This window comes from Dryobates pubescens, chromosome 11 (genome assembly GCF_014839835.1).
Source record: "Dryobates pubescens isolate bDryPub1 chromosome 11, bDryPub1.pri, whole genome shotgun sequence".
In the NCBI taxonomy this organism is placed as follows: Eukaryota; Metazoa; Chordata; class Aves; order Piciformes; family Picidae; genus Dryobates; species Dryobates pubescens.
In genome coordinates, this window is record NC_071622.1 from 32,517,296 (window position 1) to 32,531,510 (window position 14,215).

The 14,215-nt window shown below is 49.8% G+C and overlaps 2 protein-coding genes across 3 annotated transcripts in view; one reads left to right on the forward strand and one right to left on the reverse strand.

Annotated features, from left to right (window-relative positions):
- TTC4 (tetratricopeptide repeat domain 4) overlaps window positions 1–10,492 on the forward strand; it is a 13,027-nt gene extending 2,535 nt beyond the window's left edge. For both annotated transcript variants that reach the window (XM_054165415.1, XM_009902199.2), the window contains exons 4-10: window positions 519–596; window positions 2,454–2,578; window positions 2,874–2,960; window positions 4,156–4,370; window positions 5,544–5,625; window positions 8,642–8,724; window positions 9,640–10,492. In XM_054165415.1, the coding sequence (XP_054021390.1) occupies window positions 519–596; window positions 2,454–2,578; window positions 2,874–2,960; window positions 4,156–4,370; window positions 5,544–5,625; window positions 8,642–8,724; window positions 9,640–9,742 (773 nt within the window). In that variant the 3' untranslated portion in view covers window positions 9,743–10,492. The remainder of the gene's footprint in view (window positions 1–518; window positions 597–2,453; window positions 2,579–2,873; window positions 2,961–4,155; window positions 4,371–5,543; window positions 5,626–8,641; window positions 8,725–9,639) is intronic.
- A 366-nt stretch (window positions 10,493–10,858) lies between these two features.
- Window positions 10,859–12,134, reverse strand: TMEM205 (transmembrane protein 205). The gene is made up of 3 exons (XM_054164975.1): window positions 12,012–12,134; window positions 11,737–11,919; window positions 10,859–11,146 (listed from the first exon to the last, which is right to left on the reverse strand). Exons 1-3 carry the CDS (start codon window positions 12,132–12,134, stop codon window positions 10,859–10,861), a joined length of 594 nt encoding a protein of 197 aa, XP_054020950.1.
- Between the last annotated feature and the right edge of the window lie 2,081 nt (window positions 12,135–14,215).

A 14,215-nucleotide genomic window follows, 5' to 3' on the forward strand; every position in this document is an offset into this window, starting at 1 on the left:
AGCTCATTGGTGAGAAAAAAGACACCTTTGAACCTTGAAGATCTGGCTGAGTCCAGAGCACAGCTGCATGCAGGGTTTGTGCTTTGCTCAAGCCTTGGCTCCAGGAGAGGGCAAAGCTTCTGTTGCTGAACAGATTCACAGGGTGATTTGAACTGTGGAGGGATGCCCTGGCCTCCACAGTTCAGTTGAAGCAACACATTCTATCACTGCTGGCCATGTCCTCCTCAAGCATCCACCCATCCTACCACTAGTACCCACACAGCAGGGGAGGTGTTCTTGGCCTTTTAATGCTGTTGTGTGTTGCAGTTGGGAGGTGATTTGTTCAGTCATGGTTTCTTCTGACCTGTACGGTGGATTCCTGTCCTTTGTCTTCTTGCTCTAAGTTTGCTCATTCTTCCTTCACTCACCTCACAGTGAGTGAATCACAGAGTCACCACATAAGCTGTTTTGTCACCTTGAGGTCTAGTTGGATTTTAAACATAACTGAAAGGTTCTGAGCAGTTTTGCTTGCTTTGTAGGTAACTACCGCTCTGCTCTCAATGATGCCATCCAAGCCAGAAAGCTGAAGCCCACCCATCTCAAAGCAATCATCAGAGGTAAGAGCTGAAGGAGTAAAGGCCACAGAATCCCAGAAACATTCAGGTTGGAAAAGACCTTCAGGATCACCAAGTTCAACCCAGAACCTTGCTCTGCAAGGGTCACCCCTAAACCATATCCCCAAGCACCACATCCAAACCACCTTTAAACATATCCAGGTTTGGTGACTCCACCACCTCCCTGGAAAGCCCATTCCAGACCTTGACCACTCTTTCCAAGGAGAATTTTTTCCTAATGTCCAGTCTAAACCTACCCAGTTGCAGCTTGAGGCAGTTCCCTCTTGTTCAGAATACAGAATTAACCAGGTTGGAAGAGACCTTCAAGATCATCAAGTCCAACCTATCACCCAACACCATCTAATCAACTAAACCATGGCACTAAGTGCCTCATCCAGGCTCTTTTTAAACACTTCCAGGGATGGAGACTACCACCTCCTTGGGCAGCACATTCCAATGGCCAATCTCTCTGGGAAGAATTTCTTCCTAACATCCAGCCTAAACCTCCCCTGGCACAGCTTGAGACTGTGTCCTCTTGTTCTGTCACAGGTTGCCTGGGAGAAGAGACCATCCCCTACCAGGCCAGGCAGAAAGGCACTTGGAGGCATTGGTTGACAGTAGGCTGAACATGAGCCAGCAGTGTGCCCAGGTGGCCAAGAAGGCCAATGGCATCCTGGCCTGGATCAGGAATAGTGTGGCCAGCAGGAGCAGGGAAGTCATTCTGCCCTGGACTCAGCACTGGTTAGGCCACACCTTGAGTCCTGTGTCCAGTTCTGGGTTCCTCAATTTAAGAAGGACATTGAGACTCCTGAACGTGTCCAGAGAAGGACAACGAGGCTGGGGAGAGGCCTTGAGCACAGCCCTGTGAGGAGAGGCTGAGGGAGCTGGGATTGTTTAGCCTGGAAAAGAGGAGGCTCAGGGGAGACTTCATTGCTCTCTACAACTACCTGAAGGGAGGTTGTAGGCAGGAGGGGATTGGTCTCTTCTCCCTGGCAACTAGCGGCAGAACAAGAGGACACAGTCTCAAGCTGTGCCAGGGGAGGTTTAGGCTGGAGGTGAGGAGAAAGTTCTTCCCAGAAAGAGAGACTGGCCATTGGAATGTGCTGCCCAGGGAGGTGGTGGAGTCACTGTCCCTGGAGGTGTTCAAAAAAGGCTTGAATGTGGCATTTGGAGCCATGGTTTAGTTGTCAGGAGGTGTTAGGTAATAGGTTGGACTTGATGATCTCTGAGGGCTTTTCCAACCTGCTTGATTCTATGATATTTTTTTCTCCAGCATTCCTCACCCCATGAAAATCACCACTTTATTTTTCCCTTTATGAGCCAAATACTTACATGTTTATTATAATCATAGAAATCACAAAGCTTTTTTGGTTGGAAGAGACCTTTAAGATCATCAAGTCCAACCATTAGGCCAGCACTACCAGATCATTACTAAAGCCTGTCCCTCAATCAATAAAATCAGCATTTTGCTTGGAACAGACACTTCCAGCATCATTCTGCTGATTTCTGTGGCTAATGATACAAGAAATAGTTCAGATTTTCTTCTCAGCTGACCTCCTGGAAGCCTGAAATCAAACCAGGGAGGTGGTGGAAGCCTCATCCCTGGAGGTTTTTAAGGCCAGGCTGGATGTGGCTGTGAGCAACCTGCTGTAGTGTGAGGTGTCCCTGCCTATGGTGGGGGAGGTTGGAACTGGATGATCCTTGGGGTCCCTTCTAACCCTTATGATTCTGTGACACTTAAAGACAAAAGCTGGTGCTGCTGGCTGTGCCTCTGGAAAGCAGAAGGGCCGATGCTGTCTTTATAACCACCACTCTGTGTGTTTGTTGTACACTGAAAACTGAAAATCTTCATCCTTCCAGGAGCCCTCTGCCACATGGAGCTGAAGAACTTCTCTGAAGCAATAGCATGGTGTGAGGAGGGCATGCTAATAGATTCCAAAGAAAAAAAGCTTGTGGAAACAAGAGCTAAAGCTGACAAATTGAAGGTAAATATTAAGGCAGTTTAGTATTTACCAATGCTTGTCCCCTGCTTCGTGCTGAGAAGCACTTTGGGGTCCTCGGTTGAAGAGTGCTCTGTACAAGTTTTTGGACATTATGAAATCCCCAACCAGAACTGAGTGGTGGTTCCACATCATGTGTTGGTTATTGAGATGTGGGAGAGAGAGAGAGAGAGAGCCAGAGGGAACCCTGCTGGAGATGGGAATGGATTTCTCCACTCCTTGGCAGCACGGGGCAGCAATGGGCATTGACCTGCTGTGTGCAACCTTTTCTTACGTGTAGCGAGCTGAGGAGCGGGATGCAAGGAAGGCAAAGGTGATGGAGAAGAAGGAGCAGTGTCAAAAGGAAATCTTGCTTGCAGCAATAAAGGTGGGTCAGTGAGGGGCTTGGGTTTGTGGGGTTTGTTTTCCTGGGCTGTTTCATTTTCCCTTTGAGAGTTTTTTTCTCACACACAGGCTTTAGGGGCTAGAGCCAAAACAATTGGGTTAAAACCTCAGTTTTCCCTGTCTGCTCAGCTCTACCCACAGCCCTGTTTCCATATTTCAGATGACTGCTGTTAATGCTGAATATGAACCCAGTGTTAGGAGATTCACTGAGCATCCAAGAGAGGTCTCCAGCACACTGGCCCAATGAACTCTGCTTTCTTTGCTGCTAAGGAGCTTTAGTTCAGTGTGAAGAGAGAAGATAACCATCCAGTAGTGTGGAGGAGAGAATCAGTCCTGGATCCCCTCCTTGCTGTTTGAGCTACTTTTAAGTGTTTTAGGTTAGGTGAAGTTGGATCTCCTGTTCTGCAGTTGTCTTTTCAAAGACAGGTGTGAGCTTTCTTCAGTTCTCTGAAAAAGTGGATGTTTTCAGGAGCTGGGGTGTGGAGTTGTACCCTGAAGTTATGCCTGCTGGGTCCTAAAGGAGAGGATTTCAGGTGCATCCCTTTCCCCATGTCCTGTCAGGCTCTTTTCCCAGCACACAGGCTCCTCTGGGTGCCCACCTCTCATGTGTTTTATGAATCATAGACTCAACCACGTTGGAAAAGACCTCAGAGATCACTTATTACCTAATTATATTCCCTAATACCTAACACCTCAGGATGACTAAACCATGGCTTGAAGTGCCACATCCAGTCCTTTTTTGAACACCTGCAGGGACAGTGACTTGACCACCTCCCTGTGCAGTACATTCCAATGGCCAATCTCTCTTTCTGTGAAGAGCTTTCTCCTCACCTCGAGCCTCAACTTCCCCCTGGCACAGCTTGAAACTGTGTCCTCTTGTTCTGCCACTGGTTGCCAGGGAGAAGAGACCAACCCCCACCTGGCTACAACCTCCTTTCAGGTAGTTGTAGACAGCAGTAAGGAGAAGGCTGAAGTGTGTGGCTGAAGTTCTGGATTCTGCTAGGAAGACCAGTCACCTGGTACTGCAGGAAGGCTTTTGGTAGCCTGTTCAAGAGCTGACTCATTTTAGAGTGACACAGTTTGTCCTTTTACAAATGGCAGTATTTTCACTCTTACTCTCCCCACCATACTTGCTTGTATTTTGGCTAAGATTTTATTTTTCCCTTCCTGCCCTTCAGGAAAGAAACATCAAGCTGGTTCTTGAGCCTTCAAATGAGGAAGAGGAGCTCTCAGGTGGCCTGGCTGAGATATCCTTAGATGGGTTCCACTCTGGCAATGCCATGGGGGCCAAGGTGCACTTAGATGCTGATGGCAACCTGAACTGGCCTGTCCTCTTTCTGTACCCTGAGCACGAGCAGACAGACTTCATTGCAGCTTTCCATGAGAGGTCCAGGTGAGTGCACTGTCAGCAGCACTCTTGCAGAAAGGAGATGTTTGAGAAGGTGAGAACAGACAGCAAGGGATGCACTGCCATGCTAATGAAGTGGCTGCACATTTCTCTTCTCCTAGCTGGCCCTGCTCTGCAGCAGGAGGCTGCAGCAGATGACCTCCCAAGGTCTTTTCCAACCTGAATTATTCTATGATTTATAAATGCAGCTTTAAAATGCGACAGGAAAAACCTGTGAGGGGCAAGATAGAAGGCTGCAGAGAAAACAGGTCTGGTGAAAGGGGCTTGCAGGGGAAGCACAGATCAGCAGCCAGCAGTAGAGTTGACCCATCCACATGCCTGGATTTCAGAGGTTCATCAGGCTGCTGTTTCAAAGCCCTCCAAATATGAGAGTTTGGGAAAGAGGATTAAACTTGGAAACTGAAAAGCTTCCCAAAGGGACCTCCTGTAAGCACCAGCTGGCCCCATAGTTTCCTTAGGACTTACAGCAGGCCTGACTGGGGTGCTGCAGACCTTTCAGGCTATGAGCCAGGGTGGGAATTGCACTGTTCTTGATGGTTAACTTCAGTTTCTGCTCTTGCAAGGTTAAACAAGCTTGGAATTTGTTGCTTTTATTGTGTGTGGGGAGGTAGGGCATTCCTCAGCCCTACTAATAAGTTCGGGGCTTCAAAACTCCTGTGCAAACAGATGGGTAAAGCTGTGATCCTTGCATGGCAGCAATCACTACACCTTTTCATGGCCAAAAGCAGTGAAAAATGGCTTCTTAAATTGGCCACCAACACTCTTGAAGCACCAAAATAAACAAGCCTCTGACACACCAGCATGCTGTCAGCTCTGATGAAGTGTGGTGCTGATGGGACTTCGTAGAAGGAAAAATCAATTTTAGATTAAGAGCAGGCAGTTTACTTTGACATCTTTATCAGTGTGGAAATGAGGAGCTAAAAATAATTGGCTGCTGCACTGCTCAAGTTTGAAACTGGTACCAGAAGTTGCAGCAGGGTCTCAGTGTCATTGGGAAAGGGATGAGTTGGAAGGGAAGAAGCAGTTGGTGACCTAAACTTACTTCCAGGTTTGGTGTCTAACTTGCTGACGTACTTTTACCACCATTTAAGTGGAACTGTCGAAGTTACTGAAGCTGAGCACCTTGTCTAAGCTAACCAAGTGCATTTTGGCTTCCAGGTTTATTGATCATTTAATGGTGATGTTTGCTGAGTTACCTGCTTGGGATGTGGAAAGAAAATACCTTCCCAGCAATCTGGAGGTGAGAAGTTTTGACTTTTCCTTCTGTTTCAGGATGGTTGTGGTTTGGTTTGTTTTCCTTCTCTGGAGCAAGAAAATGGCCAGGTTTGAGTGTGTGAAAGCAGTGCCTTCATTACTTGTTTACCATGTCTGGATGGGAAATAAGGATCTGGAGAGCTGCACTCACTTGAAAACTCAAACATTTTCCAGATGTGCTGAGAAGGACACAGAATTCGTTGATGAAAATGCAGGCTCTTTGCCACTGACAGTGGTAGACAGTCAAATTCTGGTGTCCCCATCATGAGAAGGACACAGAGCTGTTGGAGTGAATCCAGAGGAGGGCCACAAGATGATCCAAGGGCTGGAGCACCTCTGCTAGGAGGATAGGCTGAGGGAGCTGGGGTTGTTCAGCCTGGAGAAGAGAAGATTCCAGGAGGACCTTAGAGCTGCCTTCCAATAGCTGAAGGGATCCTACAGGAAGGCAGCAGAGGGACTGTTCCTGAGGGTGTCTAGAGACAGGACAAAGGGACATGGTTTGGAGCTGAGGGAAATCAAGGTTAGACCGGACCTCAGGAAGAAGTTCTTCAGTAGGAGGGTGGTGAGACTCTGGAATAGGTTGCCCAAGGAGCCTCCTCCCTGGGGGTATTGAAGGCCAGGCTGGATGAGGCCTTGAGCAGCTGAGTCTAGCTGAGAGTTGTCCCTGCCCATGGTGGGGAGCTTGGAACGGATGATCTCTGGGGTCCCTTCCAGCCTGAGCCATGCAGTGACATTGTGTTTGGCAGAAGTTATTTACAGGTACTGCTCAGATTCTCATCTTTGTAGTGATAATTAAGATTTAGACCATCAGGCTGCAGGCTTCCTGCTTTTTTTCAACTGCATTGGGAAGTTGTTTGATACAGATAAGAAACTGTTATTAAAAACCAGGTTATTTTCAGGACTACCTGGTTATACTCAAACACTTCATCCCATCAGGACAATAAATGTCTATTTAGACTACAGCAGAGGTTGGATCTGAATTCACAGTACCACAGTACATTAGAGGTTGGAAGGGACCTCCGGGGATCATCCAGTCCAACCCCCCTGCCAAAGCAGGATCACCCAGGGTAGTCTGCACAGGAATGCATCCAGGTGGGTTTGGAAAGTCTCCAGAGAAGAGACTCCACAACCTCTCTGGGCTGCCTGTTCCAGTGCTGCATCACTCTCACTGTAAAGAAGTTTCTTCTCATGCTGAGATGAAATCTTCTATGTTCAAGCTGGCAGCTGTTGTTCCTTGACTTATTACTTTGCACCATCCAAAAGAGATTGGCCCCCTCTGCTTGACACCCACCCCTCAGATGTTCATAGACATTGATCATATCCCACTCCCAGTCTGTTCTTCTCCAGACTAAACAGTCCCAGGGTTTTCAGTCTCTCTTCATAAAGGAGATGCTCAAGTGCCCTAATCATCTGTGTGACTCTCTGTTGGACTCTCTCCAGCAGGTCTCTGTCTCTCTTGAACTGGGGAGCCCAAAACTGGACACAGTATTGCAGTTGTGGTCTCACCAAGGCAGAGTAGAGGGGGAGAAGAACCTCTCTAGACCTGCTGGCCACACTTTTCTTGATGCACCCCAGGATCCCATTGGTTTTCTTGACCACAAGGGCACATTGCTGTCCCATGCAGAACTTGCTGTCCACTAGGACTTCAAGGTCTTTCTCCATGGAGCTGCTTCCCACCAGGGCAGCCCCTAACCTGTACTGGTGCCTGAATTGGTTGTGGCTGCAGGAGGTTCTGAGAAGTGTTCAGCAGTTGGATACAGATGTTTATTCTTCATTTTCCACTTGAGTGTCACCAGGTGCCAGCACAGCTCTTAGTGCTGTGAGCAGCCAGGTTCAGAAGGACAGTGGCTGTGTACTTGACCTTGCAGTTAACACTCTCTACATACAGGCTAAGGCACAGTTGCTGAATTAGAATCTCAGATCTACTCTGTTTGTTCAGATACTTTTAAACCTGCTTAGTTTAGAATCAGAATCACAGAATCAATCAGGTTGGAAAAGACCTTCAAGATCATCAAGTCTAACCAATCACCCAGCCCTAAGTGTCTCGTTCAGTCTCTTTAAACACTTCCAGGGACAGTGACTCCACCACCTCCCTGGGCAGCACATTCCAATGACAAATTACTCTTTCTGGGAAGAATTTCTTCACAAGATCCAGCCCAACTCTCCCTTGGCACAGCTTGAGACTGTGTCCTCTTGTTCTGTCACAGGTTGCCTGGGAGAAGAGACCAATGCCCACCTGGCTACAGCCTCCCTTCAGGTAGTTGTAGACAGCAATAAGGTCTCTTCTGAGCCTCCTCTTCTCCAGGCTATACAACCCCAGCTCCCTCAGCCTCTCCTCATAGGGCTCATAAGGGAAAAGCAGAGAACTAAATATGAGAATGAAGGATGTTGGGGAAAAAAAACAGGAGTAGTTGTTTGGAGGGAGTGACAAGCCTGAGGGAAAAATGAACTGCAAACCCAATTAAAAAGCACGCAGGAACACAGGTCAGAATGTTAGAAAGGAAGGAATTCAAGTTAGCCTCTTGCCAAAGCATGACAGAGAGCATGATGTCCACCCAGAGCAGCATCAGTCTGTCTCTATAGGTAACATTGAGAAGTTGCTGTTGCAGATGCACTGCCCCAGGTCTCTCACCTCTGTAAGAGCAGACCAGTGTGTCAGCAGGCTCTGCCAGGTAAGCAAACTTCAGATTTGTATCCTCATGCCCTTGCTGTGTTTCACCTGATGAAAGGCAGCCCACATACTTGCTTTGCTCCTCTAAAGCACAGGAGCAGGCAGTGTGTTTTGCCTTCCTGCTGCCCACTGCCAGAGAAGCTACACTGGTTTTATGCAAGGGGAAAACTTGGACTTTACACAGAGGAGTTTCCACATTGCTGGAGCTGGCACCCACACAGTTGGTTCAAGCTCCAGAAGTTTGATAACCCTCTAGCAGATCTGCTGTTAATGGATTTGGTAGTTTCCTCCACATTAGGTGTGTAATAACCCTCCCACATTTTTTTTTCAGCTCTACTTTGAGGATGAAGAAAGAGCAGAAATGTATGAGCTGAACCCAGGCCACACCTTGCTACAGGTGCTGCAGCACGAAAGGTGAGGTTATAGCTGTTCATGTCCAGAGAGAGCACAAGGGCAGACTAAGTGTGAGGTTTGGGCTTATAGTGCACTTTGTTCTCTGGTTTAATAGTCCTACCTCTCCTCTGGTGTAATAGTCCTGTCTCTAGAAGGTGTGAAGTGTATGGATTTCATGCCTGGCTTTGGTGACTTACATATTTCCACCCCCATCCAAAAAAGTGAACAACTCTTTCCAGGACTGGTTGGGAGATGGGAAGGGGATCTGGGATACACCCAAGCAGCAGCACAAAAGGACAGTTTCAGATCCCATCTGCAGAGTGCTACTTTAAGAAACCAAGAGACAGCAGCAGCTTATAAAGAGAGCATGTGGAAGGTTAACAATTCTCTCACTGTTAATAACGCTGTGTGAGTGCCCAGCACAGCATGCTGCACAGTTTCACTCTGAAATAGACTTTAAAGTGCTGGGCAGCTATTGAGAGAGAAGAATGTGCTGTTTATGCAGCCAAAAGAAGTTGCTGTAAAGCCTGTGCTGTTAACTTGCACCATCTTGTAGCTGGCTGGAGAAGGCCTGCAGCCCAGCGCCAGGGGCTTGGTCTGTCACAGTGGGAGCAGAGCTCTGGGTCTGCCGCTGGGCTCTGTCTGAGCTGTCACTCCATAAAACTCAGCAGCATGCAGAAGCCCTCCGATTTCAAGCTGTAAGGGCAGTTGCAAAAGAAACCTCCTTGCAGAGGGAGAAGAACAGCTGCTTTAATTAGAAGTAGCTGTTGGGAGAGGAGTTGATTCACAAACCAGCACAGCCCTGACTCCGAGAGCAAAAGGCTTCCCACCAGCCCGGGGGGAGATTGGCCCTTCTGAGGGGGGAGGAAGTCGCTTTGCTTTGATGACACTTGGCCAGCTATGAGGAAGCCAAAGGACTCCTTTTAATCTTTGCAGGTATTTTGTGAAAGCTGGGACCCCAACAGTTTTGGCACTTGTAAAGCACTCTCCTTTCTCCAAGAAGTATTTCAGCGGCAAGAAGGTGCATCGGCTGTCGTGAGCAGGAGCGAAACGAGGAACCCTCTGCAAGAGGCTGCTGTTTGGCATCCCAGCTGCAGCCTGCAAGCTCCTGCTGGAGCAAAAATACCTTGCACACTTCAGGGGAGAAGTAACCTTGGCACACAGGGAAACTTCCAGGAAAGCAGCACAGGAGAATGAAGGGCTTACCAGAGGGGATTATTTGTTTGAAAAGAAATCCAGCTGGCTTGCAGAAGGTCTTCTCTAGCACAGGCTGCATGAGGTTTTGAAACAAACCTGAAGCAGTGCCAAACGCTGGCTGCAGCTGAAGCAACAGCAGCTGGGGATATGCTGACTTACCTGTGACAAATCACTGATTGCCTTGGAGGTGGGCTGTAGCTGCTGGGTTTTAACAGCAGTGGTCTGGGGAGATACCTGCCTTGGTGCAGCAGGCTGGATGCAGTCAGATTCCTGCCTGGGATAAGCAGCTGCTGGGTTTTCGCCACTTGGCTCTGCTGCTGCCCAGGGTAAAGCAGAGCCCTTGGTTTGGAGCAGTGTTTTACTGACCTTTTTTATTGCCTAACTGACTGTCCTTTAGAACCTGGAAATAAAGATGTCTGTTTTAAGTAGACTGATTTCTGGCCAGTAAAGGAGATGGTAACTCTTCTCACCTCATGAAACACCAACTGTGAATGGAGAATGACCAACTGTGACTCTAAACCCAAACACAACAGCCTTGTCCACTACCCTGACTGATTCAGCCAACAGCCATGTTCTGTGCTGCTGTATTAGCTTTCAGCATTCAATTCCAAGCAAGTCCAAGTCTCTCATTTCTCCCTCTTCTGCAGTCTCTCTGACTGCAGCTTTGGCCACATCTAGTGCACAGGGCATTAAAAAGCTGCTCAGCCATACACACTCCTGCTTAGATCATGGAGTTTTCTCATGCCAGAGGTGTGTTCAGACAGCCCTGAAGAAATTGTTTCCTATGTGTTAACTTTCTGCACCATGCACAAATACAGTTAAAAGTATCTCCATCTGAGGATGAGGACATTTAATCTCATAGCTCAGGGATTCTTTACACCAAGGCAGCAGGATGTGGCTCCCTTTGCCCAGAGCGCTGCTTCTGCCCCTCCAGCCTTCCCCTGGCGGCATCCTGCTCTCACAGGGCAGGGAGAGCAGCAGCCACGTTGTAGAGGCTCAGTCCATTACACACGATGCAATAGAAGTTGCAGAGGGAAGAGAGAGCATGGTAGAGGGTGAACTTCTGGGACAGCTGCTTGTAGGTGGGGTTTAAGGCACGCAGCAGCTCGCAGGACTCAGGGTTGTCCCGGTCAAGGCCGCAGGTGCGCTCCGCACGGTGCATGGCTGCTGTGGTCTCAGAGGTGACCCTCCCAAACCACTTCATGTTCAGCAGTGAGGCAGCCACACAAACGATGAAGAGGATGAGCTGCAGGGAGCAAAGCCTGCTATGAGTACCACAGTATGAGTACATTAGAGGTTGGAAGGGACCTCCAGAGATCATCCAGTCCAACCCCCCCTGCCAGAGCAGGATCACTTAGGGTAGTCCACACAGGAATGCATCCAGGTGGGTTTTGAATGTCTCCCAAGAAGGAGACTCCACACCCTCACTGGACAGCCTGTTCCAGTGCTCTGTTACCCTCACTTAAAAGAAGTTTCTTCTCACACTGAGGTGAAATCTTGTATGTTCAAGCTTGTACCTGGTGTTCCTTCTACTGTGCACCACTGAAAAGAGTTTGCCCCCCTCTGCTGGATACCCACCCCTCAGATATTTGTAGACCTTGATGAGATCCCCTCTCAGTCTTCTCAAGACTAAATAACCCCACACATAATGGTAGGTTACATTTCTCTACCCCTCCCCGCTCCATCTGGGTGCTAGCTGGTTTGTTTTAACCAAAGCCATGTGTGGAGCTTGTCGTCGCTTTGCAGAGCAGCCTGAGTGCAGCATAGCAGAGTGGGGCAGTGTGGAGGAAGGGGTTTGGCCTGCAAGCAGCTCATGTTTTAAAGTGGGAGGCTTACCTGGGCCTGTTGTTCATCACTGAGCAGCTCGCTGGGGCGGCACATGTCAAAAAGACTCAGGCTGAAGAAGGCACAAAGACAGCCAATGTGGAAGTAGCAGGGAAAGAGCATGTGCCGGATGAAGCCGGAGGCGCGGCGAGGGAGGTGGCTGCTCAGCACAAACCCTGCAAGAGGGGAGAGCAGCTGTCTCCTGGGGAAAAAAACCCAGCCCTGGGCCTCCCTGCCAGGCAGAGAATCACAGCAGTGTGCATGGACTGCAACCCCCCCCCAGCCACAAACGTCACCCAGATCTGCATTCCCCAGGAGGTGGAGAGGCAAAGCAGGTGCGGCAGTTTGATGGTGTTGGAGGGCTCTGTGTTCCTTGCCGTGGTGGTGTGGCTGGGGACTGGTACCTCCATGGCAGCCAAGTCACCCTCAGGTTTGGTACTGAGTTGATGTTGCTGCTGTCAGCTTACTGGATCCAGCACACACAGTTTAGCTTCACAAGGCTCCTTATTTGGGAAGAGCTTTAGAGCTGACACGGCCCCAACCTCACCACCAGGTACCCAACTGGGCTGCAGACCTGACTTTCAAGTCCCTTTTATCTCAGGAGCAGGGCACTGCGTCAGGGTAGACTTTCAGCAAAGTCCAGCCAGAGCTGCAGCTGACCCCTGACAGCAGGAGCAAGCAGAAAGGCAACAGAAAAGGAAAGGAAAAGCCATGACCGATAGGCCTGCCCATGGTACAGGCATCAGAGGCCTCTTGGGAGAAGCCCCTATCTAAAACCAGCAAGAGCTCCTGCACACTGTAACCAAAAAGCCTGAGGGCTTGAAGAAGCAGGACTAGCTCCCAGGCCCACCCTGCTGCCCCGGGCCCCAGGCTGGCACAAGCGTGAGAGCAAGGGGCAGCAGTGGGTGGAAGGAGGCTCAGAGGGAGCTGCCTGCTCCATTACAGGGAGTGCTTTGGAAATTAATTAAAACAAAGCTGCTGGGAGCAGCCCATCAATTCTGCCTGCTGCTTATTCATCCTTCTCCTCCTCCTCCCCTCGGCTGACTGCCTCAAGGCATGAATTACAGCAGGGGCAGCCTCCAGAGAGATGCTGCCATCTCATTACATCCCACTCCCCTGCAAAACAGAGACATAGACTCTCTGGTTTTACATACCAGTTCCAATGTGTTTATTTAGACATCTACCAAATCAGGGGCCTTGAAACCTTCTCATAATGGCATCATGTCCTGGGAAAGACACTCAGATCCCACCTGGAGTACTGGCCTGCAAATTCCCATCTCTCTTCACAGCCTTTGCTTTGCCAAAAGCTTCTTTTGGCTTTTCCAGCATAATTCCCTGCTCCATCCTCCTGCAGCCCTGCCCACTGCACCGTGGCAGGATGCATTGGTGTGGCTTTGATCCCTACATGATGCTGTGCAGAAATCATAGGGTTGGAAGGGCCCTCAAGGATCATCCAATTCCACCCCCCCCGCCAAGGGCAGGGACACCTCACACTAGATTGCTCAGAGCCCCATCCAGCCTGGCCTTCAAAACCTCCAGGGAGGAGGCTTCCACCACCTCCCTGGGCAACCTGTTCCAGCAGTGATGGGCACAGCAGGCAGCTGGCACAGAGCCCTCCCGCTCCTGGGGTCCCAGATCTGCCTCTCTCTGCAGGAAATAGCAGCCAAGAGCAGCAAGGCAGCTGGGTGCTTTCGTGCAGAGGAGGCTTGCTCAGAGCAGGGGGTAGCAGCCTGCCAGGATTTCTTTTTTAAGGAAAGAAGAATGGTGATTGATTGCTAAACCGGCCCCGGAGTGGTGCATTTGGTGTGGAGGGCTCTAGGAATGGCTGCTAAGGGCAGGCTGCTCCCAACTGCCTCCAACCACCAACCAGCAGGACCCTTCTCCTTGGGAGCTGGCTGTGGGATGAGGCAGCTGGAGATGGGTACTCGTCCAGGGATGGTCCAAGCTTCCCAGTCCTGATGTTCGCCACTCCCCCACCATTCCATCCAGCAGAGGAAACTTCAGGACCAGATTTTTTTCTCGCCAGCCTGCACATAAAGCACAGGGTTCTTCACACCCTCGCAGCTCCCTGCTGTGCTCCCATCCGTTTCCTCTTGCCTCCAGGTCTCTCCTGCTCCATCACCCCGCACCCGTATCCAGGGCTGCCCGGGACAAAGCACGCAGGAGAAGCAGAGGTCAGTTAAAGTTTAATGCTCAAGTGAATGCACCATTCCCTGCACTTAGTCAAACAGCAGCCATTGCCAAAGGTAAGCAGAAGGGATGGCTCGCATCCCGGGGATAAAAAGGCAGGATTGCTCCGAGCCCGGGAGATGAGAGGGCTCTCCAGAGAGGGAATGTTTCGTACCACGCTCAGTTGGAGACTGCTTTATCTTGTAGTGAGAGTGCAGCAGGGGGTGGTCAGGGCAGCGCTGTGCCAAGCCTCATGCAGAGATGTTTATGATCAGAGATACGGCAGAGATTAGGAGCTTATGGCTGCTCCGGGGGTCGGAGC

Bases quoted from the DNA above. Each gene is read 5' to 3' on its own strand.
- TMEM205 (XM_054164975.1), bottom strand. From the start codon at position 12,134: ATGGAGGTACCAGTCCCCAGCCACACCACCACGGCAAGGAACACAGAG. The intron at 11,920-12,011 runs GTGGCTGGGGGG...CCCAGGAGACAG, and splicing joins TGCAGATCTGGGTGACGTTT to CTGCTCTCCCCTCTTGCAGG. The intron at 11,147-11,736 runs GTAAGCCTCCCA...TGCTCCCTGCAG, and splicing joins GTGATGAACAACAGGCCCAG to CTCATCCTCTTCATCGTTTG.